This window comes from Chiloscyllium plagiosum, chromosome 25 (genome assembly GCF_004010195.1).
Source record: "Chiloscyllium plagiosum isolate BGI_BamShark_2017 chromosome 25, ASM401019v2, whole genome shotgun sequence".
Classification (NCBI taxonomy): domain Eukaryota; kingdom Metazoa; phylum Chordata; class Chondrichthyes; order Orectolobiformes; family Hemiscylliidae; genus Chiloscyllium; species Chiloscyllium plagiosum.
The window spans coordinates 726,685-751,905 of record NC_057734.1 but is presented as its reverse complement, the minus strand read 5'-3'; the positions used below and the strand labels follow the sequence as shown (position 1 = coordinate 751,905).

General features: G+C 44.0%; 1 protein-coding gene across 2 annotated transcripts in view; it reads left to right on the top strand.

Annotated features, from left to right (window-relative positions):
- LOC122562497 (scavenger receptor class B member 1-like) overlaps positions 1-25,221 on the top strand; it is an 87,544-nt gene that overhangs the window by 32,259 nt on the left and 30,064 nt on the right. The window contains exons 2-6 of one of the 2 annotated variants that reach the window (XM_043715332.1): positions 11,656-11,816; positions 18,005-18,146; positions 18,983-19,186; positions 23,316-23,411; positions 23,587-23,702. In XM_043715332.1, the coding sequence (XP_043571267.1) occupies positions 11,725-11,816; positions 18,005-18,146; positions 18,983-19,186; positions 23,316-23,411; positions 23,587-23,702 (650 nt within the window). In that variant the 5' untranslated portion in view covers positions 11,656-11,724. The remainder of the gene's footprint in view (positions 1-11,655; positions 11,817-18,004; positions 18,147-18,982; positions 19,187-23,315; positions 23,412-23,586; positions 23,703-25,221) is intronic. The other variant, XM_043715333.1, reaches the window with a different exon arrangement.

The following is a 25,221-nucleotide window of genomic DNA, read 5'->3' as shown; positions in this document are numbered from 1 at the left end:
CTCCAAGTCACTCACCATCCTGACTTGGAATTAGATCACCGTTCCTTTACTGTCACTGGGTCAGAAACCTGCAATTCCATCCTTAACTGCATTGTGGATCAACCCATAGCACGCAGACTACAGCAGTTCAATAAGGCAGCTCACCCCCACCTTCTCAAGGGGCAACTAGGAACAGGCAATAAAAGCTGGTCACAAATCCCATGACTGAATTGAAAGGAAAAGAGACCAGCCCAATCTGCAGAACACAGAGAGTCATAAAGATGTATAGCAGAGAAACAGACCCTTCAGTCCAACCTGCCCATGCCGAACAGATATCCTCACCTAATCTTGTCCTATTTGCTAGCATTTGGTCTATATCCCACTACGCCTATCTGATCATATACCCATGCAGAGGATTTTTAAATGCTGTAAGTGTACCGTCTTCACCACTTCCTCTGGCAGCTCATTCCACACACATACACACACGCACACACCACCATCCGTGTGAAAAAGTTGCAACTTAGGTCCCTTTTAAATCTTCCCTCTCTCACCTGAAACCAATATCTCCTAATTTTGGACTCCCCTACCCCAGGGGGAAAAGATCTTTTCTATTTATCCAATCCATTTCCCTCATAATTTTGTAAACCTCTATAAGGTCACCCCTCAGCCTCTGATGCTCCAGGGAAAACAGTCCCAGCCTTTTCAACCTCTCCCTATAGCTCAAATCCTCCAACCCTGGCAACATCCTTGTAAATCTTTTATGAACACTTTCAAGTTTCACAACATCCTTCCTATACCTGGGATACCAGAATTGAACACAATATTCCAACAGTGGCTGAATGAACATCCAGTACAGTCGTAACATGACCTCCCAACTCCTGTACTCAATACTCTGACCAATAAATGAAGCTTACGAAATGCCTACTTCACTATCCTATCTACCTGTGACTCCACTTTCAAGGAGCTATGAACCTGGACTCCAAGGTCTCTTTGTTCAGCAACTCTCCATTAAGTGTATAAGTCCTGCTAAGATTTGTTTTCCCAAAATGCAGCACCTCACATTTATCTGAATTAAACTCCATCTGCCACTTCTCAGCCCATTGGCCCACTTGGTCCAGATCCTGTTGTAATCTGAGGTAACCCTCTTCACTGTCCACTACACCTCCAATTTTAGTGTCAACAAGTGTGGAGCTGGAAAAGCACAGCCGGTCAGGCAGCATCCGAGGAGCAAGAAAGTCAACATTTTGATCATAAGCTTTTCCTCAGGAACGTGGGGTTGGGGTGGGAGGGGTGCAAGGGGGCTGAGAGATAAACAGGAGGGGGCAGGGCTGGAGGGAAAGTAGCTGGGAATGTGATAGGTAGTAGAAGGTGGAGGGGGGGGTAATGGGGATAGGTCAGAGCAGAGAGTGGAGCAGATAGATGAGAATCAAGTTGGACAGGTAGGACAGTTCAAGAGGCCAGTGCCGAGTTGGAGGGTTGGATCTGGGTTAATGTGGGGGAGGGGAGATGAGGAAACTAGTGAAATCCACATTGATCCCGTGTGGTTGGAGGGTCCCTAGGTGGAAAATGAGGCATTCTTCTACCAGGCGTCGAGTGGCTAGAATTTGGCAGTGGAGGCGGCCCAGTACTGGCATATCCTTGGTTGTGTGGGAGGGGGAGTTGAAGTGTTCAGCCACAGGGCGATGGGGTTGTTTGGTGCGTGTGCCCTGGAGATGTTCCCAGAAATACTCTGCAGGTTGGCATCCTGTCTCCCCCAATGTAGAGGAGACCATATCGAGAGCAACAGTAGAGGAGGTTTGGGTGCAGGTTTTACACCTCTTGGGGCAGCAAGGGAAAGTGCCAAGAGTGGAGGGTAGGTTGGTAGGGTCGTGGACCTAACAAGAGAGTCGTGATCTCTGCAGAATCCTGAAAGGGGTAGGGAGGGAAATATAACTCTGGTGGTGGGGTCTGACTGTAGGTGTCAGAAATGGCGGAGGATGATGCATTGTATCCAGAGGTTGGTAGGGTGGAAGATGAGGACCAGGGGGATTTTGTCCTTGTTGCGATTGGAGGGGTGGGATTCAAGGGTAGAGGTGCAGAAAGTGGAGGAGATGCACTGGAGGGCAGTATTGACCATGTGGGAGGTGAAATTGCAGTCCTTGAAGTAAGACGCCATCTGGGATGTTCTTGAGTGGAATTGGTTCTCTTGGGAGCCCTGGGAGCAGACATGGCAGAAGCAGAGGAATTGGGAGTAAGGGATCACATTTTTATGGAGGGGGGAGTCGAGTGGGAGGTGTTATAGTCCAGGTAGCTGTGGGAGTCAGTGGGTTTGATGTAGATGTCTGTGTTGAATCAGTTGGCTTAAATGGAGATGGAGAAGTCGGGTAGGGGGAGGGAGGTATCTGAGATGGTCCAGGTGAATGTGAGGCCAGGGTGGAAGTTGATAAACCTTTCAACCTCCTCGTAGGAGCACAAGGTGGTACCGATACAGCCACCATTCCCTCCGCTCCAACCCAAACCTCACCATCAAACCAACGGACAAGGGGGTTGCATTGGTCATTTGACATACTGACCTCTACATCACAAAGCCAGGTGCGAACTCACAGACACCTCCTATTACTGCCTCACTGGACCACGACCCCACCCCGCATCAACAAAACTATCATCTCCCAGACCATCCACAACCTCATCACCTCAGGGGATCTCCCTTACACAGCCTCCAACCTCATAGTCCCGGAACATCGCACTGGCCAGTTCTATCTCTTATCCAAATTCACAAACCTGACTGCCCCGGTCAACCCATCGTCTCCACCTGCTCCTGCCCCATCGAACTTATCTCCTCATATCTTGACACCATCCTGTCCCCCTTGGTCCAGGATCCCCCTACAGAAATTCGGGACACAACCCATGCCCTCCACCTCCTCCATGACATTCGGTTCCCCAGCCCTCCAGTGCCTCATCTTCTCCAGTCCCTGTACACGTCCATTCAGCATGAACAAGGCCTCTAAGCCTCCATTTTTTTCTCTCCTGCCAACCCAACCAGGACTCTTCCACCAACACACTCATTCAACTGGCTGAATTAGTCCTCACCCTAAACAAGTTCTCCTTCGAATCCTCCCACTTCCTTCAAACCAAAGGGGTAGCCATGGACACCCACAAGGGCCCCAGCCATGCCTGCCTCTTCATCGGGTATGTGGAACAGTCCATCTTCCACAGCTACACTAGCACCATCCCCTACCTATTCCTCCGTTACATCAATGACTGTATTGGTGCCACCTCGTGCTCACATGAGGAGGTTGAATAGTTCATCAACTTCACAAACACCTTCCACCCTGACCTCAAGTTCATCTGGACCATCTCATACACCTCCGTCCCCTTCCTGGACCTCCCCATCTCCATTTCCGGCAACTGACTCAACACAGGCATCTATTTCAAACCCACCGACACCCACAGCTACCTGGACTACATCTTGTCCCACCAACCCCCCCTCCTATAAAAACACTACCCCTTACTCCCAATTCCTCCGCCTCCGTCATATCTGCTCCCAGGAGGATTAATTCCATTCCAGAACATCACAGATGGCATCCTATTTCAAGGATTGCAATTTCCCCTCCAACGTGGTCAACAATGCCCTCCAGTGCATCTCCTCTACTTCCTGCACCTCCAAACTTGAACCCCACCCCTCTAAACGCAACAAGAGCAGAACCCCACGGTCCTCACCTTCCATCCCACCAATCTCTGGATACAACACATCATCCTCCACCATTTCCACCACCTACAGTCAGACCCCACACCAGAGATAGAATATAGAACATAGCAAAATACAGCGCAGTACAGGCCCTTTGGCCCTCAATGTTGCGCCGATTCCAATTCCTTATTAAACCACGGCTCCCTCACATGATCCTTTCTTCCCTGCCTGACAGGTACATATTTATCAAGGACTCTCAATAGTTGCTCCTTGAACAAGCTCCACATATCAATTGTGCCCATGCCTTGAAGCCTACCTTTACAAGCGACGCATCCTAGGTCGTGCCTCACCGCATCATAATTTCCCTGCCCCCAGCTATAACTCTTGCCCTGTAGTGCACACTTATCCCTCTCCATCACTAGAGTAAAAGTCACCGAATTATGGTCACTGTCCCCAAAGTCTTCACTGTCCTGTCTACCTCTGAATCGACTTTCAGAGAACGATGCACCTGAATTCCAAGGTATCTCTGTTCCACTGCATTCTCTATGACCCAAACAATCACCATGAAACTCTGACCTTGATTTGACTTTCAAAAATGCAAGAACTTACACTGATCTGTATTAACATCCGTTTGCCATTTTTCAGCCCACTTCCCCAGCTGATCAACGTAGTGCTGTAATTTCTGAAATTTCTGATAACCTTCCTCACTCCCCATGATGCTGCCCATTTTAGTGTCATCTTCAAACTTATAAATCATGCCTGAACATTCGCTTCTAAATCATAGATATATGAAATATGTAGTGGTCCCAGCACCAACCCTTGAGGCATTCTCCTAGTCACAGGCCTCCAGTCTGACAATCATCCTTCCAGTATTACTCTCTGCTTCCCACAATCAAGCCAATTTTGTATCCAGTTTGCCACCTCCCCCTTAATTCTATGCAATCTAACCTTCCAGAGCAGCGTACCATGTGGAAACGGATTGAAGGTTTTACTGAAATCCATATAGACTACGTATACCATTGCTTGTCACTTCATGAAAGAACACAAACAAATTTGTGAGCCATTATCTTCCAGGCACAAAGCCATGCTGACTTTGATGAATGGCTTTTGCCCAAAACAGTGATTTCATGCTCCGAAACTGCTGTGATTTCCAGTACCGCTCTGATTTTATTCATAAACACACAGTGTCTTTCCAAATGCATGGATATCTTATCTCTCAGAACCTTGTCAAGTAACCTACCTACTAGATTTTAGGTTTATTGGTCTATAGTTCTCAGAGGTTTTTTGTAGCCCTTCTTGAATTAGGGCACAGCATTCGTTAACCTCCAGTCCTCCTTGACCTTATCAGTTGGCCAGCGATGATGCAAAAGTGCCAACCAGGACAACCACAATTTCTTCTCTGTCTTCCTACAGTGTTGCTAAATACAGTGGGGTGAGGAAGGCATATGGCGTACTGGCTTTTATTGGTAGAGGAATTGAGTTTCGGAGTACTGAGGTCATGTTGCAGTTGTATAAGACTCTGGTGCGGTCGCATCTGGAGTATTGTGTGCAGTTTTGGTCGCCATACTATTGGAAGGATGTGGAGGCACTGGAACGGGTGCAGAGGATGTTTACCAGGATGTTGCCTGGTATGGTAGGAAGATTGTATGAGGAAAGGCTGAGGCACTTGGGGTTGTTTTCATTGGAGAAAAGAAGGTTTAGGGATGACTTGATAGAGGTGTACAGGATGATTAGGGGTTTAGATAGGGTTGACCATGAGAACCTTTTTCCACGTATGGAGTCAGCTATTACGAGGGGGCATAGCTTTAAATTAAGGGGTGGTAGGTATAGGACAGATGATAGGGGTAGATTCTTTACTCAGCGAGTCATGAGTTCATGGAATGCCGTGCCAGTAGTAGTGGTGGACTCTCCCTCTTTATGGGCATTTAAGCGGGCATTGGACAGGCATATGGAGGATAGTGGGCTAGTCTAGGTTAGGTGGGCTTGGATCGGCGCAACATCGAGGGCCAAAGGGCCTGTACTGCGCTGTATTTTTCTATATTCTATAATACTTGACTCTGATCTCCAGCATCTGCAGTCCCAATTTTCTCCTCCAACTTTGGTGTCAACTGCAAGCTTACTAACTAGACCACCTGTGTTCATACCTCAATCATTTATATAAATGACGAAAGCACAGGCCTCCAGTCTGAAAAGCAACTCTCCACCAACACCCTCTGCATTCTATCTGAGCCAATTCTGAATCCAAATGGCTAGTTCTCCTTGTATTCCATGAGATCTAACCTTGCTAACCAGGCTCCCGTGAGGAACCTTGTTGAACACATTACTGAAGTCGATATAGATCACATCCACCGTGCTGCTGTCATCAATCCTGTTTGTTACTCTTCAAAAAACTCAACTAACTTAGTGAGACATGATTTCCCACCCACAAAGCCATGCTGAAAATCCCCAGTCCTTGTCTTTCCAAATACATGTAAATTCTGTCCTTCAAGATCCCAACAATACTAAAATTTGGCAGGAGCTTGGGAATATGGATTGGGAGCAGCAGTTTGAAGGGAAATCCACATTTCTTGTATGGAATGTGGAAGGCTTTTATAGAGATGTTGATTAGAGTTCAGGGGAGATATGTTCCTGTGAAAATGAGGGATAGAAATGGCAAGATTAGGGAACCGTGGATGACAGGTCAAATTGTGAGACTAGCTAAGAGGAAAAAGGAAGCATACATAAGGTCTAGGTGACTGAAGACAGACAATGCTTTGGAAGAATATCGAGAAAGTAGAATCAATCTGAAATGAGGAATTATGAGGACTAAAAAGGGTCATGAGATATCTTTAGCAAGCAGGGTTAAGGAAAACCCCAAAGCCTTTTATTCGTATATAATGAGCAAGAGAGTAACTAGAGAAAGGGTTGGTCCACTCAAGGACAAAGGAAGGAAGATATGAGTGGAGTCAGAGAAAATGGGTGAGATTCTTAATGAGTACTTTACGTCGATATTCACCGAGGAGAGGGATATGGTGGATGTTGAGGTTAGGGATAGATCTTTAATTATTCTAGGTCAAGTCAACATAAGGAGGGAGGAAGTGTTGTGTATTCTAAAAAGCATTAAGGTGGACAAGTCACCAGGTTCAGATGAGATCTATCCCAGGTTACTGAGGGAAGTGAGAGAGGAAATAGCTGGGGCTTTAACAGATATCTTTGCAGCATCCTTGAACACGGATGAGGTCCCAGAGGACCGGAGAATTGCTAATGTTGTTCCCTTATTTAATAAGGGTAGCAGGGATCATCTAGGTAAGTACAGACCTGTGAGTCTGATGTCTGTGGTAGGAAAGCTATTGGAAAAGATACTAAGGGATAGCATGGTTTTGTGCAGGGAAGGTCATGTCTTACAAACCTAATAGAATTCTTTGAAGAGGTGACAAAGTTGATTGATGAGAGAAGGGATGTAGATGTCATGTACATGGACTTTAGTCGGGCATTTGATAAGGTTCCCCATGGTAGGCTGATGGAGAAAGTGAAATCACATGTGGTCCAGGGTGTTCTAGCTAGGTGGTTAGAGAACTGGTTGGGCAGCAGGAGACAGAGCGTAGGAGTGGGAGGGAGCTTCTCAAAAAGGAGAGCTGTGACCAGTGGTGTCCCACAGGAATCTGTGCTGGGACCGCTGTTGTTTGTGATATACCTAAATGATTTGGAGGAAGGTGTAGGTTGCCTCATTAGCAAGTTTGCAGATGGCACAAAGATTGATGGAGTAGCAGATAGTGAAGGGGACTGTCAGAGAATACAGCAGAATATAGATTAGAGACATGGGCAGAGAAATGGCAGATGGAGTTCAATCTGGGCAAATGTGAGGTGATGCATTTTGGAAAATGCAATTCAAGAGTGAACTATACAGTAAATGGAAAAGTCCTGGGGAAATTTGATGTACAAAGAGATCTGGGTGTTCAGGTCTATTGTTCCCTGAAGGTGGCAATGCAGATCAGTAGAGTGGTCAAGAAGGCATACAGGGTATTGAGTACAAGAGTTGGCAGGTCATGTTACAGTTGTATAAGACTTTGGTTTGGCTACGTTTGGAATACTGCATACAGTTCTGGTCGCCACACTACCAAATGGATGTGGATGCTTTGGAGAGGGTGCAGAGGAGGTTCACCAGGATGTTGCTGGTATGGAGGGTGTTAGTAATGAGAAGAGGTTGAGTAGATTAGGATTATTTTCATTAGAAAGACGGAGGTTGAGGGGGGACCTGATTGAGGTCTCCAAAATCATGAGAGTTATAGACAGGGTGGATAGCAAGACGCTTTCTCCCAGAGTGGGGAACTCAATTACTAGGTGCCAAGAGTTCAAAATGAGAAGGGAAAAGTTTAGGGGAGATATATGTGGAAAGTTCTTCATGCAGAGAGTGGTGGGTGCTGGAATGCGTTGCCAGTAGAGGTGGTAGGGGTGGGAAAGATAGTGTAATTTAAGATGTATCTAGACAGGTACATGAATGGGCAGGGAGCAAATGGATACAGATCTTTAGAAAATAGGCAACAGATTTAGAGAGAGGATCTGGATTGGTGCAGGCTTGGAGGGCCGAAGGGTCTGTTACTGTGCTGTAATGTTCTTTGTTGTTCAAGAACTTGCTATTTATTTTCTCACATTCTCTATCTTCCTTGGCCTTTTCCACAGTAAACACTGATGCAAAATACTTGTTTAATTTCTCACCCAAGTCCTGTGGTTCCACACATCGGCTGCTTTGCTGATCTTTGAGGGGCCCTGTTCTCTCCCTAGGTCCCTTTTGTCCTTAATGTATTTATAACATCCCTTCAGATTCTCCCTAACCATATTTGCTATCTCATGTCCCCATTTTGCCCTCCCAATTTCCCTCTGACATAAAACTCCTCCTGCCTTTATACTCTTTTAAGGATTCACTCGATCTATCCTGTCTATACCTGACATATGCGTCCTTCTTTTTCTTAACCAAACCCTCAATCTCTTTAGTCATCCAGCATTGCCTACACCTACCAGCCTTCCCTTGCACCCTGACAGGAATATACAGTCTCTGGATTCTCGTTATCTCATTTTTCAAGGCTTCCCATTTTCCAGCCATCCCTTTACCAATGAACATTTGCCCTCAATCAGCTTTTGAAAGTTCTTGGATTCTGGATTAGTGGTGCTGAAGAGCACAGCAGTTCAGGCAGCATCCAACGAGCAGCGAAATCGACGTTTCAGGCAAAAGCCCTTCATCAGGAATAAAGGCAGTGAGCCTGGAGCGTGGAGAGATAAGCTAGAGGAGGGTGGGAGTGGGGAGAAAATAGCATAGAGTACAATAGGTGAGTGGGGGACACATGGTAAGTGATTGTTTCACACCCGACTGATGTACCTGAATGATTTCCCCCTGACTCCCTAATAGGCCATCCTCTGAGCTAGGGCCTCTGTACATTTGCTCTCTTTGTACCTGCTAAAAGCCTCTCTTTTCCTTCTTATCCAGACCTGAGTACTCCTTGATATCCAGGATTCTCTGGCTTGTTGCTTCTACATTTCACCCTCAAGGGATATTGGGCTTGTTCTCCCAGATTGTTCTGTTGTTGGTTTACTCAAGTAGCTGCTGACAGTTTGCTTTGGTCAGATCTGATCTTATTTTAATAAAGTCTGCCTTTCACACCTCCAATGCTGGCCATATTTTTCCTTTTTCCAGACTTAAAGCACTCAATTTTGTGGTTGTTATCACTAAAACGCCCCTACTGACACCTTCAACACCAGGTTGTAAGTTTGCTCACTGAGCTGAAAGGTTTGCTCTCAGACATTTCGTCACTATGCTGGGCAACATCATCAGTGAGCCTCTGGTGAAGCGCTGGTGTTCTGTCCCGCTTTCTATTTATGTGTCTTGGTCTGTTAAGGTGGGTGATATCATTTACGAGATGTCTTTGATGTATGGTAATGTGGCCAGAGTCTCGGGCATGTTGTGTCTACTTGTTGAAGAATTGGTGGACTGTGTTCATCAGGTACCCGTTGTTCTTGAATATTCTGTTTAAGTATCTGATCCTTAACCACAGGAGCAATCATCCCAACCCCCACAAACAGAACTGCATCAGGACATTATTTAAACGGGCCACAACATACTACAGCACCCAGGAACTACGAGCAGCAGAAGAAAAATACCTGTACAATGTATTCAAGAACAATGGGTACCCGATGAACACAGTCTGCCGATTCTTAAGCAACAAACCCAAACAAGTAGACACAACATGCCCGGGACTCTAGCCACATTACCATACATCAAAAACATCTTGGAGATGGCTACCAGACTACTCCGACTTCCTAGCATCATGGTAGCCCACAAACCTACCTTCACACTGAAACACCTACTAATGAACCTAAAGGACCCTGTACCAACAGCCAGCAAATCGAATGCCATACACAAAATACCCTGCAAGGACTGCCACAAACACTATATCGAACAGACAGGCGGAAAACTAGCCACCAGGATACATGAGCACCAACTAGCCACCAAAAGACATGACCAACTATCACTAGTATCATTATACACAGATGAAGAAGGACACCAATTTGACTGGGACAACACATCCATCCTGGGACAGACTAAACAGACACATGCATGGGAATTTCTGGAGGCCTGGCATTCAAACCGGAACTCCATCAATAAGCACATTGATTTGGAGCCCATTTACCAACCTCTGAGATAAAGAACTGGAAATGATATCACCCACCTTAACACACCAAGGCACACAAATAGAAAGTGGGACAGAACACCAATGATGATGTTATCTAACATGGTAATGAAATGTCTGAGAACAAACCTACCAGCTCAGCGAGCAAATTTACAACTTGAACCTTAACCTGAGCTACAAATCTTCTCAAAAATCGCAAACCTCCAACACCTGTCTGGCTTCATTCCCCAGATTAGGCCCAGCCCTGCATCTTCCCTTGAAAGAACATCTACGCTTGGATATTAAGTCTCTCCTGAATACATTTCAAGGAATTCATCCCCTCTAATTAATGTCACAGAAGTTGAAATCCCCTTTTTAGAAATATAATGTTTGATGAGGAGAGACTGAGGAGACTTAAGAATGAGACGTAATTTCACTGAAGCTCATCAGATTCATACACAATGTGACAGGGTGGATGCAGGCAGGATATTCACCCTAGCCAGAGAGTCTTGAACTAAGGGGTATGATCTTAAGATACGGGATAAACCATTTATGACTGAGACAAGAAGAAACATCTTCACTCAGAGTGCTGAGACCATGAAATTCCCTACTCTGGCAGCATGTGGAAGCTCAAACATTGAGTATGTCCAAGTCAGAAATCAATAGTTTTCTTGAGACGAATGACATTAAGGGGTATGGAGAAAATGCGGGCAAGTGGCATTGGAGTGGAAGATCAGACATGATCTAACTGAGTAGTGGGACTGAATGGCCTCCTCCTGTTCCTGTGTTCTGAATATGGAAGTTTGATCTAATTTATTTGGGAACCTTTGGATGTACATATATCTTTTTTAAAGACAGTGAAAGCAGTCTGTTAATTATATCACAATTGTGTTTAGTTATATTAAGGTGGTGGATATTTCCTGGGGATGAAGGGAAGGGCATGCTCCTCTTTAACTGGAATCTTTGCTTGCTGGTCTAGCAGCTGTACTCTGGTTCTATCCTTCACTAATTGCTTCAATCAAAAGATGAAAGGCCAGAGAGTGTGACAGCGGAAGGACAAGGTTGGACAGGAAGGAATGTGTCAATTTAACTTCCTCCTGGACCACCTTCTACCCTTGATTCTTGGCAGCTGGTGAGATTAATGATTTTGCTTTCCTCTATATCCTCCTCTTTTGTCCATATTCTTCACTCCTCCTCCTTATCTTCATTGTCTTCTTCTCTGCCTCTATCTCCTGCTCTTCTTCCTTCTGCTCCCTCTCTCTGATGATTTTCCTCCTCCAGTTCCTACTCATTGTCAAGAAGGCTGAGTGGCCTGTTTCCATTTAGTAATTTCGATGTTAACTTGTGTTTTTTTGTTTCTCAATTCAGAATGTCCAAATCGATCCCAGCAATGGGTTTGCCTACACAGTCTGGCAGGATGTCCCAGTTCCATTCTACATGTCTGTGTATTTCTTTCACATTGAGAACCCTGAGGCAATTCTTCGCGGTGAGAAGCCGATTGTTTCACAACGTGGACCATATGTTTACCGGTATCTGCTGTTATTTAGGACATTATTCCATTGCTTATTCTTTTCATGTTTTATTCAAAATATGAACATTATTGTCCCTAGAATTGTTGATATTTATACTCAGTACTTCAGGCTTGGGTGAATAGAAAACAATAATCAAATAACAGCAACAAAAAGTGTTGGAAATACTCAGCAGCTTGGGCAGTAGCTGTTGAGAGAGAAACAGAATGAATGTTTCAGGTGAACTGAAGAGGAATAGAAATATTGGAATGATCAATCCAATGAATGAGGGAGGGGGAAGAAAAACAGAGGAGATCTGTGATAGGAGAGGGGACAGGAGAGATTAAATAGCAAAATATTTCATGATGTTACAGCCAAAGAGAGTGGCAGCAGATATCGGAAGGAACCAAAGGTCATGTTCAAAGAAGGTGTGAATAACAATCTTCCAAATTTCCCTCACATGAATTCTCCCATCCCTTACTTTAAAGTTCTCAGTACCACCCTCGTCCTGTACAATTCACTCATACATTGATCCCAGCATGATTCAGATGAAGACTGTCCCAAAGGACTCTCTTCATCTTCCCCCATCCCTGCTGCCAATGCCCAATGAATCAAACCCACCTCTCCCACCACAGTCTTATATAACATACATTCAACTCTCCAACACCATTTACCCTGTGCCAATCTGCCTATCGCTCAGACATTATTAACAATAATGTGCTTTTTTAAATAAAGCTCCTCATTGCTCATGATTCCTCAGAAGAATCTCTTTCTTAATGCTACCAATATCATAGATACTTATTACCACCATAATTGGATCAAACTTAATTCTGGCACTGGGCAGGCAGCACAGCCTTTGAAGTTCATACTTCCAGGTGTTGAGAACTGATTCCATCCGAATAACGTGGACCCCTCTGCTCAGCTAACTTGCATCCCCTGCTCACATCTGTACAAACTGCAATTACTCAGAGCAGGGGCCAGGTCTTGATAGATTGCTTCCTTCTGGACCCCTTTAACTGTCCTCCTGAGTATGGAGTATGTCTACAGACACTAGTCGGATGACTGAAACAAAGTGAGGTAGTGTCTCCTAAACCTGAATGCACCACTGTGTCTGAGCTTCAAATACCAGCTCTTCAACTCTGAGCCAAAGGTCCTTGAGCTTCAGACACTTGCTGGTGACTGCGAGACACTAACAGGAGCAGACAGAGTAGATGCAGGGAGGATGTTCCTGATGCTGGGTGTGTCCTGAACCAGGAGTCACAGTCTGAGGATTTGGGATGAACCATTTAGGGTGGAGATGAGGAGAAATTGCTACACTCAAAGAGAGGGTGAGCCTGTGGAATTAATTACCACAGGAAGTAGTTGATGCCAAAACATTGAATGTGTTCAAGAGGCGGCTAGATATAGCAGCTGGGGCGAATGGGATCAGAGGTTATGGGAAGAAAGCAGGATTAGGCTATTGAGTTGGATGATCAGCCATGATGGTGATGATGGAGGAGCAGGCTTGAAGGGCTGAGTGGCCTCCTCCTGCTCCTATCTGCTATGGTTTTATGTAAATATGTGTAGCCATGAATGATTGGGTCAGTAAGTGTTTTATGCACCTGGAAAAGGTAAGGTTAAAGCTTTCACAGAAGTCGTCAGCCACAAGAGCTGAGTCATTGACGCATCTTAGTCTCCTCCACGTGAGTCCTGACAACATTCCAACAATCATACAGCCCTAAAGTGTGGAACCAGCAATCCTCCAAAGAGTATCCCAACCAAACTCATTCCCCTATAACCCTGCATTTCCCATGGTTAACACACCTAGCCTAAACATCTTTGGACCATGGGAGGAAGCCAGAGCACTCAGAGAAACCCCCCACAGACATTGAAAAAATGTGAAAACTCCACACAGGCTGTCACCAGAGGCTAGGATCAAACCCCGCTCCCTGGTATTGTGAGGTAGCAGTGCTAACCACTGAGGCACTGTGCCACTTGTACTGAAGACTTGTGCTCCAGAATTTGCAGCTCCCCTAGTCAAGCTGTTTCAATATAGCATCGAAAGTGTGGTGCTGAAAAAGCACAGCAAATCAGGCAGCGTCCGAGGAGCAGGAGAATCGGTGTTTCAGGCATAAGCTCTTCATCAGGAATGAAGCTTGTGTTCCTGTTTCAATGCAGTTATCCAGCAGGTGGAAATTGCCTTGGTATGTCTCGTACACAAAAAGCAGAATAAAGTTAACCCACACAACAACTACCCCATCCATCTATTCTAAATCATCAGTGAAGTGATTGGAGACAGATGCAGAGGGACTGTTGGCAGTTCAGAAAGGGGTGCAGTGCTGACAACCTCATACGCAGTGTTTATTATCACTGAGAGAAATTACAGCTCAAGAAGTACAGTCAGAAACAAATTCCCATTTGAGTCGTCCAGCTGCACAGATTGTCGGGATGGGGCTATCTGGTTCTTTATTGGCACACTTTGATTGTCACGTGGCCAGAGGCCAGGATGAAGGATATTCGACAACAGGAAGTGAGATACAAGAAGTTGTGGTTCATGCTGGAGCCAAAGACATATAGAATATGGGTTGAGTTCCTATGAGCTGATTTTCTGGAGTTAAGACAAAGGTTAAAAAGTAGGATTGGAAATGTCGTAATGTCTGGATAACACCAAGTGTTGTGTGCTGGTGAATACAGATAAAGGCAGAGAGCACAACCCAACGCATTACTGGAGTTGTGCAGGAGTCAGGACTGCACGTTCCTGAGCATTGGTGCCAACTCTCTGGCAGAAGGCATCTGAACAAGCTGGGCAGATTGGTTCCAACCTGTTTGGCAACAATGTTATTCAGGGGAGGTGAATTGGAGGAGGGTTTAAAATAATTTGAAGGGAGAAAGGACAGCAGGACAGAAAGAGGAGGCAAGGTGTATAGATACAGGAAGCACAAACAGCAACAAAAGGAGGGATAGTGTGAAAAGAACAGGATTCAGATAGAGCAGGGCTGGGCAATTAATTCTTCCAAGGGGCCACATGAGAAACCTGAGTTGTGTTGGAGGGCCGAACCAACAATAAGTTGAACATATTTCTGCTCAGTATTAATTTTCTCCCATTGTAAAAAGTACTAAATTATATAGTTTTGCACTGAAACTTATAATCAAAAGAATAAGGATATTCTGTTACAATAAAGATATGAAATTGTGGAGTAGGTCAAATTGTGGAGTAGGCCTATCCACTTTGGGCAGCACGGTGGCACAGTGGTTAGCACTGCTGCCTCACAGCGCCAGAGACCCGGGTTCAATTCCCGCCTCAGGCGACTGACTGTGTGGAGTTTGCACGATCTCCCCGTGTCTGCATGGGTTTCCTCCGGGTGCTCCGGTTTCCTCCCACAGTCTAAAGATGTGCAGGTCAGGTGAATTGGCCATACTAAATTGCCCGTAGTGTTAGGTAAGGGGTAAATGTAGGGGTATGGGTGGGTTGCGCTTCGGCGGGTCGGTGTGGACTTGTTGGGCCGAAGGGCCTGTTTTCACACTGTAATCTAATCTAAACAGTAAAAACAATAATTTCAGTATTTCATTTTATTTTTAACATATTAATCTCACAAACCAATAATGAAAAGTAGTTTCATTATTGTTCAGTATTACAAACAACAAACAACTCTATACAAAAAGCAATAAGTGCTTTTGATGTTTTTCATTTCATTTTACTTGTTTAGTGAGAAAAATCCAGTCTGTTTTGGGCTTGAACAAGTGCACTGAAATCTGGTTGAATGTCTGAGGTGGATATGGGAAGGACAGCTGAGAGGTGATCATCAGTGATAGAGGATCAGGATTTGGATTTGTTGAACTTCATCACTGAGAATGTCTGTTCGCATATATAGGTAGATCCAAAGAGGACTAGAATCTTCTGAGCATGCCTGCTCACGTGTGGAAAGTTCTCCTCTTTGAGGGAAGAGTAAAAATCAAGCAGTGAGACTGACCTAAAGTACTCTGCCAGAAGTGTGTCAGACTGCAGGTCAATGAGTTCAAGCTGAACATCACTAGGTGCATTCTCCACATTGCTTGTAAATGGGGAAAAAAATCATGTGCATTTCATTCTCAACAGTTTTAAAGTCTTGAAATCGCCTTGAAAATTCACCATGCTTCTAACATAGATGAGTACCTGTGGAGGTGATCAACTGAAGGTTCAGCTTCCTTCAGTGTTGGCAAGTGGGTGAGAATGTTGTCCTCCATTTGGCTTGAGAGAAGCTGCAACTTTCTCATAAAAGCCTTCACCAAGTTGTACATTTCATGCACAAAGAGGCCCTTGCACTGCAGTTCCACATTTAGTTCATTCATAAGTGCAGTCACATCAACAGCAAAACCAAGGTCTGCAATCCAATCTGCATCTGAAAGCTGCGGAATGCCATTCCCTTTCTTCACACAGAAATCTTGAATCTCTTCTCTCAGGTCCCATACACTTTTCAGCATTTTGCCCAGGCTGAGCCACCTGACGGCTGTGTGGTGCCTACGTCACGATGTTCAGTCTCATTTTCCTCCAAAATTGCAACAAACTGCCTGTGATTCAAAGCTGATGAAGTTAACTATTTTAGTTACAACATCAACCACATGGTTAATTTCTAACACTGACTTACACAACACTTCCTGATGTATAATACAATGCAAAAAATACCAATTTCTGTTCAGGGTCATTTTCTGTCACTTTATCCTGCATTCTCTTTAAGAGTCCACCATTTTTCCCATTAGATTTGGACAACCATCCATTGTCAAACCCTCCAGCTTGTCCCATTTTAGTCCCAACATGTCCAAACATGCATTTACCTACGTGAACAAATCATTACCAGTTGTTGTTCCTTTCATTGACTGCATGGCTGCCAGCTCCTCCGTGATTTTAAAGTCCGTAGTTATCCCACGTACGAAGATGAGTAGCTGGGCTGTGTCACGTACGTCGCAGCTCTCATCCAAAGCCAAGGAAAAAAAGTCAAAGTTGACCGCTCTGTGCTGCAGCTGAAGCTCCAGATTTCTCGCGATGTTCCCAATCCTTCTCGTTACAGTGCGTCGGGAGAGGGGCACATTCTCAAATGCCTCCTTTTACTCCGGGCATATTAGTTCTGCAGAATCCAACAAGCACTCCTTAATAGACTCTCCATCAGAAAATGGTTTACTGTTTCTGGCGATTTTGTGGGCTATGACATAACTTGTCTTGGCGTGAGCTAACATTTTGAGGGCTAGCCAGCAAGCATCACTTTTAGCTGTTCACACACGCACATATGCGTCCATATGTAAATTTAAAAAGCATCCTTTTTCAAAACAAAAGCAACACAGTTGTATTGCGTGCATGGCATAAATACTTTTTAATTTATGTTCTAATTTAAGATTGACCTCATGTGGGCCGGACAGGAGTGGCCAAAGGGCCGGATATGGCCCATGGGCTGTAAAATACCCAGTTCTGAGATAGAGAATAAATCAAAGGCAATTGTTGGAAAGTGTGTTAATATGAGAAGTCTGGTAGATAAAGTCAACAAACTACAGTTGTCGCAGTTCCAACCTTCTTCCAGAACAGACAGCATTCCTGAGGCAGAATAAATAAAGCCTTGGACTTTGGAGTATACCTTCTTCTGAATGTTATCGATAATGAGGACAGATTATCACAGAATAAATTTGTTTTCCCCCAGCTTTAGCAGGTTTAGATCTAATTGGGGTCACAGAGTCATAGAGATGTTCAGCACAGAAATAGAGCCTTTGCTCCAACTCGTCCATGCCGATCAGATATCCCAACCCAATCTAGTCCCTTCTGCCAGCATCCGGTCCATTTCCCTCCAAACCCTTCCTATTCAGGCAAGTTTTTTTACACAGAGGGTGGTAAGTGCCTGGAATACATTGCCAGAGGAGGTGGTGGACGTGGATACAATAGCAGCGTTTAAGAGACATCTTGACAGATGCATGAATAGGCAGGGAATGGAAGAATGCGGATTGCATAGGGATAACAGATTTTTAGTTTAGAAGGGCATCATATGTTAGCACAGTCTTGATGGGTCGAAGGGCCTGTTCCTGTGCTGTACTGTTCTTTGTTTTTTTCAGTAATGCGACTGTAGCTTTAGCTGAGAAACAACTGTACTTAGTGAACATTGTTAGAGAGCTTGCATAAGCAAATGGGATAAACGCTCCTTTAATGCTTGTGAAACCTTCAGTTAATATTAAATTAAACTGTAATTATTGCTCCATTTGTCATTTTACAGAGAATACAGACCGAAAAGCAACATAACGTTTCATGAGAACTATACTGTTTCATATCGTTCATTTCGTCAGTTTCATTTTGTTCCTGAACGCTCAGTTGGGAGTGAGAATGATCAGCTGGTCTTGCCTAACATGCTCGCTCTGGTAAGTTTCAGTCAAAACAGCCTGTAAAATCTCAGCAGTGTCACATCCAATGCAGATCGTGATTAATGTTGCCACAATTTCACATTCACAAAAGATTACATTTGTTTGAGTAAATGATGAGCATCATTAAAATATTAATATATTTATAGCTGCTGAAGAAATGCTTGGATATTCAGAAGGATGTGAAGCTGATCGATCAGAATGGTTCCAACTGTGAGAGAATTACTTCAAAGCAGACAGTGTGGAAAAGTTGGGATTGTCCTCCTCAGAGCAGGAAAGGTCAGGGAAATTTTAGTCCAGCAAACAAAACCATGAAGGGTTTGAATAAAGAAAACAAGTTTCCAGTGGCAAGGGTCAGTGACTTGAAGAGAATCAGTGAAAGATCTAGAGAGGGAGGTGGGGAGATTTTTTTTGTACAGCGAGTTGTTATGAATTGGAATATGTTCCCATGGCTTTGGCAAAGACAAGGAGTGGCATTAATTGACAGTTGAAAATGAAGATGATGCTAATTCTCACATTATAAATATCTCATCTTCCTTTGTTGCAGTATTGGCTAAGGTCTCACACACTGCAGCAGTCATCCTCAATTCCTTTGGGTTCACAGATTTCTGGTTTCTGGGACAATAGGTGTTAACTGAATGCACTGAGAGCACATTTCTGGCACCAATGTTAGTGATATAAATCCACTTCCTGATTCTTGCCCCTATGGAATCTATAGAAATCCTGTGATTCTGTATTTCAAAGCATTTCCAACCTGAGACTTAATTCTTGCATTTTCTTTAGAATCCAGTGTCATATGAATTGATATCATTGACTCCCGTTTGTTTTAACATTAGGGCGGAGCAATCTTGGCTGAGAAGCTCCCACTCAAGATGAAGATCATATTCAACAGTGCCATGAAGGAGTTTAATCAAACTGCTTTCTTCAAGAAGACTGTAAAAGAGATAATGTGGGGATATGATGATGAACTTATTAACTTCCTCAAACTTTTTTTCCCAAATCTCCTTCCATTCAAGGACAAATTTGGATTGTTTGCAGATGTGAGTATTATTCACAGCTACCTATATTAATAAAATGGGTAAAACAGAATCACAGGGACAATAAACCAGAGAGTGATCAGAGTTCATTGTGTTCACTTTCTCCCATCCTGCTAATCACATGATCTGGGAGTCTGAACATTATTTACCAACCGCAGTGATCAGCCTTGATCAGTGAGTCTATAATGGACCCACTGTGCAGAATGGAATCCTGTGCTCTACTCTGAGGCGAGTATGTGATGAGGGTATGGGGGTAATTAATCAGACTCCACTCTGTCAACCTAGACAAGCAGGAGGCTGAAAGAACACAACAAGCCAGGTAGCATCAGGGAAGCAGAGACGTTGATGTTTCAGGTTCCTGCTGTCTAATTTGGATTTCAGCATCTGTAGTTTTTTTGTCTCTCTCCACTCTGTCAACAGCCACAACCAAATAGGCCTTTAAATTGATACTGACTGGAGAGCTTCCTCCTCCTGGTGCTGCTAGCCCTTTCCTGAAGAAGGGCTTATGCCCGAAACGTCGATTCTCCTGTTCCCTGGATGCTGCCGCTTTTCCAGCAACACATTTCCAGCTCTGATCTCCAGCATCTGCAGACCTCACTTTCTCCTGCTAGTATTAACCCAGGCCCAGGAGAGGAGCTCGCTGGGCAGGAAGCACACTGAGCTAATCCTGGCACTGTCAGTGGGTTGATGGAGAGGAGCCAGAGGAGTTCCCTCCCTCAAGGACAATCAGTATCTGGTTGACAAGCCCAGCATTAATGCCATCAGCAGTGCATTGGGTTCAGCCAGGTCTACTCAGCTCCTGGACTCATTACAGCCTTGGTTCAAACATGGACAGAAGAGCTGAATTCCAGAGGGGAGGGGAGAGGGACAGCCACTGATTTCAAGGTTGTATTTAACTTAGTGTGGCATCAAGGAGCCTTAGCAAAACTAGAATCAGTGGAGATTAGGCAAGCTCTCCACTGGTTGGAATCACACCTGTGACATAGCCCACAACTAGAGGCACGGTCTACAAATAAGGGGTAAACCATTCAGGACTGAGATGAGGAAAAGTTTCTTCACTCAGAGTTGTGAAACTGTGGAATTCTCTCCCACAGGAAGCTGTTGGGGCCAGTTTATTAGATATACTCAAGAGGGAGCTGAATATGAGCCTTGTGGCTAAAGGGAGTAAGGGGTGAGGGTGGGAATAGGATACTAAGAATGCATAATTAGCTATGATCATATTGAATGATGCTGCAGGCTCAAAGGGTCAAATGGCCTACTCCTGCACCTATATTTTATAGGAAGATGGTTGTGATTGTTGAAGCCAAGTTTGAATAAAAATCCATGCGGTTTCGTACGGTTTCATGCAAGACAAAGGAACATTTTGGTGCAGATTGTTACCCAACCCATAGGAAGCAGATCTTGGTTGTTGGAGGTCAGATATCTCAGCTCCAGGACATCTCTGCAGGAGTTCCTCAGAGTACTGTCCTTGGCCCAATCATCTTTAGCTGTTTCATCAATGACCTTCCCTCCATCAGAATGTAGGAAGCTGGGATGTTTGCTGATGATTGAACAATGTTCAGCACCATTTATGATTCCTCAGCTGCTGAAGCAGTCTATATTCAAATGTCACATAATATCCAGGCTTTGGTTGACAACTAGGAGAAAGTGAGGACTGCAGATGCTGGAGATCAGAGCTGAAAAATGTGTTGCTGGAAAAGCGCAGCAGGTCAGGCAGCATCAAAGAAGCAGGAGAATCGACGTTTCAGGCATAAGCCCTTCTTCAAGTGGCAACTAACTTTCACACCACCCAAATGCTAGGCAATGACCATCTCTAAAAAGAGACAAATTAACCACTGCCACTTGACATTCAATCATGTTACCAGTACTGAATCTATCAACATCTTGAGATGCCACTACAGATCCCTGTAGAACACCAGTCATGCACCTCCAGTTTGAAAAACACCCTTCCACTACTACCCTCTGTGTTCTATGGGCAAGCCAATTCTGAATCCATGCAGCCAAATCACTGTGGATCCCATGCATCTTAAGCTTTTGAATGAGGCTACAATCAGGAATATTGTTGAAAACTTTAATAAAATTGATGTAAACAATGCACTGCTCTACCCTCATTGATTACCTTCATCACCTCCTTGAACAATTCAATCAGGTTAGTAAGACCTGCCCTGCATAAGGCCATACTTTTCCAAATCCTATCCCTAAGGGACCTCTCCAGTGGCTAACGACAGTGTTGGTCAAGGCGCCAGCAATCTCCTCTCTTGCCTCTCTCAGTAACTTGAGGTAGATCCCATTGTGCCCTCAGGACTATTCAGCTTAACGTGCTTCAAGAAATCCAACAGCACTTCTTTCTTGACCACACAAATCTTACTATCCTCCATATCCTTCTCCTGGGTGAATACCATGGCAAAGTACTCATTTAGGATCTCACCAACGTCCTCGGCCATCAAGGCACAAGTTCCCCCCTTTATCCTTCTCCCCAGTTATCCTCTTGTTTTTAATGTGTGTATGAAATACCCTGAGATTTTACTTTAACCATATTTGCCAAGGACATTTCATGGTCTCTCTTTGCTCTCCTAACTTCCTGCTTGATTTCTTTCCTACTTTGTTTATATTCCTCAAGGACCCTGTCTGATTTTAGGTTTCTAAATCTTGCATCTACTTCCTTTCTCTTTTTGACTAAATTCAAAATCTCTCTCGTCGCCCAAGTGTCCTTTACCTTGCCATCCTAGTTCTTCCTCTTTACTGGAACATCCTGGTCCTGAACTCTCCTCAGTAAGCATTTTAACAATTCCTACAGTTGAGTAGCACCATATCCACAAAAAACAAAATTATCTTTATCAATTGGATTAATGGGCTGAAGAATGGCAAATGGAGTTCACTTTGGAAAAATGTGAGGTATTGCATTTTAGTAAAACAAGCAAAAACAAGACTTATACAATAAAAAGTAGGGCCTTCGGCAGTGTTGTAGAAAGGAGACCTAAAGATTCAGGTACATAATTCTTTGAAGTTTGCATCACATATAGACAGGGTTAAAAATCACACAACACCAGGTTATAGTCCAATAGGTTTAATTGGAAGCACACTAGTTTTCTGAGCATCACTCCTTCATCAGGTGGTACCCTAACCCTAACCCTATACCACCGACGCTCAGTAGCAGCAGTGTGCACTATCTACAAGATGCACTCCAGAATTTCACCAAAGATCCTTAGACAGCACCTTCCAAACCCACAACAGCTTTCATCTAGAAGGACAAGGACAGCAGATGCATGGGAACATCACCCCTTGAAAATACTCCTCCAAGCCACTCACCATCCTGACTTGCTGTTCTTTCATCGTCACTCAATCAAAATCCTGGAATTCCCTCCCTAAGGAACATTGTGCGTCAACCTACAACACACAGACTGCAGTGGTTCAAGAAACCAGCTCAGACCACCTTCTCAAGGGTAACTAGGGACAGGCAATAAATACTGACCCAGCAAGTGATACCTCCATCCCATGATTGACTTAGGGAAATACGTCCCACAAGAACCTTGGATCCTTGTTGCTGCTTGTTGGGTTTGTAATTGGTAATGCAGGTCAGACAACAACGATTCACATAGGAAAGGAAAATTAATGATGGTGTAGATGAATACAGGCTATTTGTATGTTGTTCACTAGCTCTTGAAACATGATCCTTCAAGATCAAAATAATCAGTGAATTTTCCTTTGATGAAGAGAGGAGGATCCAGTTTATGTGTGATTTAATGTAGCCCAGTTCCTATAGGAAGTTATCATGAGACAGCTCCCGAAGACTCAGATTGTGATTTTCCAGGTTCGAAGTGCTGGCCCCTGTTCTACGGGCACTCTGACTGAACTCTTTACCTCCCACAGTGCAGGACCTCACCAGAACACAGTTGAGGCTGCTTTCACATTATCAAATGAATATGATCTTAATTAATGTGCAGCAAGACTCTGCAAGATAAGTGGAGCTGAAAGTTTCTGCAGATGGGAGATGCTGTTTCAAAATAACCTTTTAATCTAATTTCCTGTCATAATATGATTAGTTTATCCTCTGCCAGTGAGGAGAATTTCCACAGTTCCTTCATGTAAAACGTAAATGATCTAACAACCTATTCTCTGATTTTGTTAACAGTTGAACAACACAGACACTGGACTATTCACAATTAATACAGGAGTTGATGACATTAATAAAGTCCATAAAATTAACACTTGGAATGGCCTTAAACAGGTACTGACCCTCTCAGCAGCTCAGTGAGTGACCAGTATATCGTGATGGAGAAGCTAATGGGCCACCCGGGATTCTTATACTCCATCACTGATATGATATTATTGATCAAATACCTTTTGATAACTTTGTTTATTATTAAATGGGATTCTTTATAAAGACCTTTCTCATATTCCAGGTAAATTTCTGGCATTCTAACCAGTGCAACATGTTGAATGGGACAGCGGGTGAAATGTGGCCTCCATTTATGGATCCATCAGATACTTTAAGGTTTTTTAGTCCTGATGCCTGTAGGTACGACTCAAATTATCATTAACAAAGATTTGTGAGAATGTAAAATTATTGTAAACAGAATGAGTGTTTGATAAAAGCTGCAAGTTGATAATATAAAGAGTGGGGCTCAGTTGGTGAAAAAGGCAATGAAGAGGTTCAGAACTTTCTGATTTTATTTGACATTATTCCCCAAAGTACAATGTTTAATGAAGACGTCATGGAATAGACATCGTGGGATATGCGTCTTGTTGCATTCATGGCAAATGCAAATTATGAAATATTTCAGAGCAAATGCAAAAAGACACAAAAATACTGAGTAATGTAAAGTCCAATAAGAATGAAAAACAGAGAAATAACAATTAATGAAAATATACTGAAGAAATCAATGTCTCAAAAAGCTGAAAAATTTCCAAAGGTGGTCATTCTTTGTATTTTAACCAACTTGCTGAGTGAATATATTACACACCTCAGGAGCAGGTGGGACTTGAACCCAGGCCTCCTGGCTCAAAGATAGGAATACTACCACTGCACCACTGAGCACATAAGGCAGCAGTGATGGGAAGACTGGACATATTGGTTTCATTCTTCCAGAATTCCCTAGGTTCTAGATCAACTCCTAAGGATTGGAATGTCAAAAATAAAACCCAAATATTTAAAGAAAGAAGGAGAAAGAAAACCATGATCAATTCAGACAGTTTTCCCAAAATCAGCAGTAAGGAAAATATCAGAATTTACTAATAGGGAGTTTTAAGTCACATACAATTGAGGAGAGTCACCACAGAGTTATGCTTGGAACCGTCTTCTCCATGTGGGTCGGTATCTGAGGACAGAATGGTCTCTGCCAACTTGCTGCTGCCTCTTAGAGACTATCTTCTCCTCCAGAAGTCTGTCGGTGCAAGACAGTGTGTTTAGTGAGGTGCCTACCACAGCTGAATAGCTGGCATGTAGAAGCTGTGATGATATGGGTATGTGAGGGTGACGTGAGGCAGTGAGTGCAGGTTTCAGTTGTGTTTGTTTGAGGTTGTTGGGACATGAACATAGGGCAGTGACTAATGGAGCAATGATTGAGATAGAGGCTCTGGAATGTATTTCACTGACTTTCATGACTGGTTTCATGCTGTTACACTTCTTGCAGCATTGTGTCCAGACCAATGGCATTGCAGTGCTGGCTTTGGTTGCCACGGTCACGACTCTCACTGCCTTGAAGGGAGGGCCTCCTGGTCCCAAGACGAGACAATCACCCTGCAGGTATCATCCCCGACATCAACAATCACTCTCCAGGTATCAGCCCTCACATTAATAATCTCTGTCCAGGTATTACTCCCTACATTAATAATCTCCCTCCAGGTATTACTCCCTACATTAATAATCTCCCTCCAGGTATCACTCCCTACATTAACAATCTCCCTCCAGGTATCACTCCCTACATTAATAATCTCCCTCCAGGTTTAACTCCCTACATTAACAATCTCCCTCCAGGTATCACTCCCTACATTAACAATCTCCCTCCAGGTTTAACTCCCTACATTAACAATCTCCC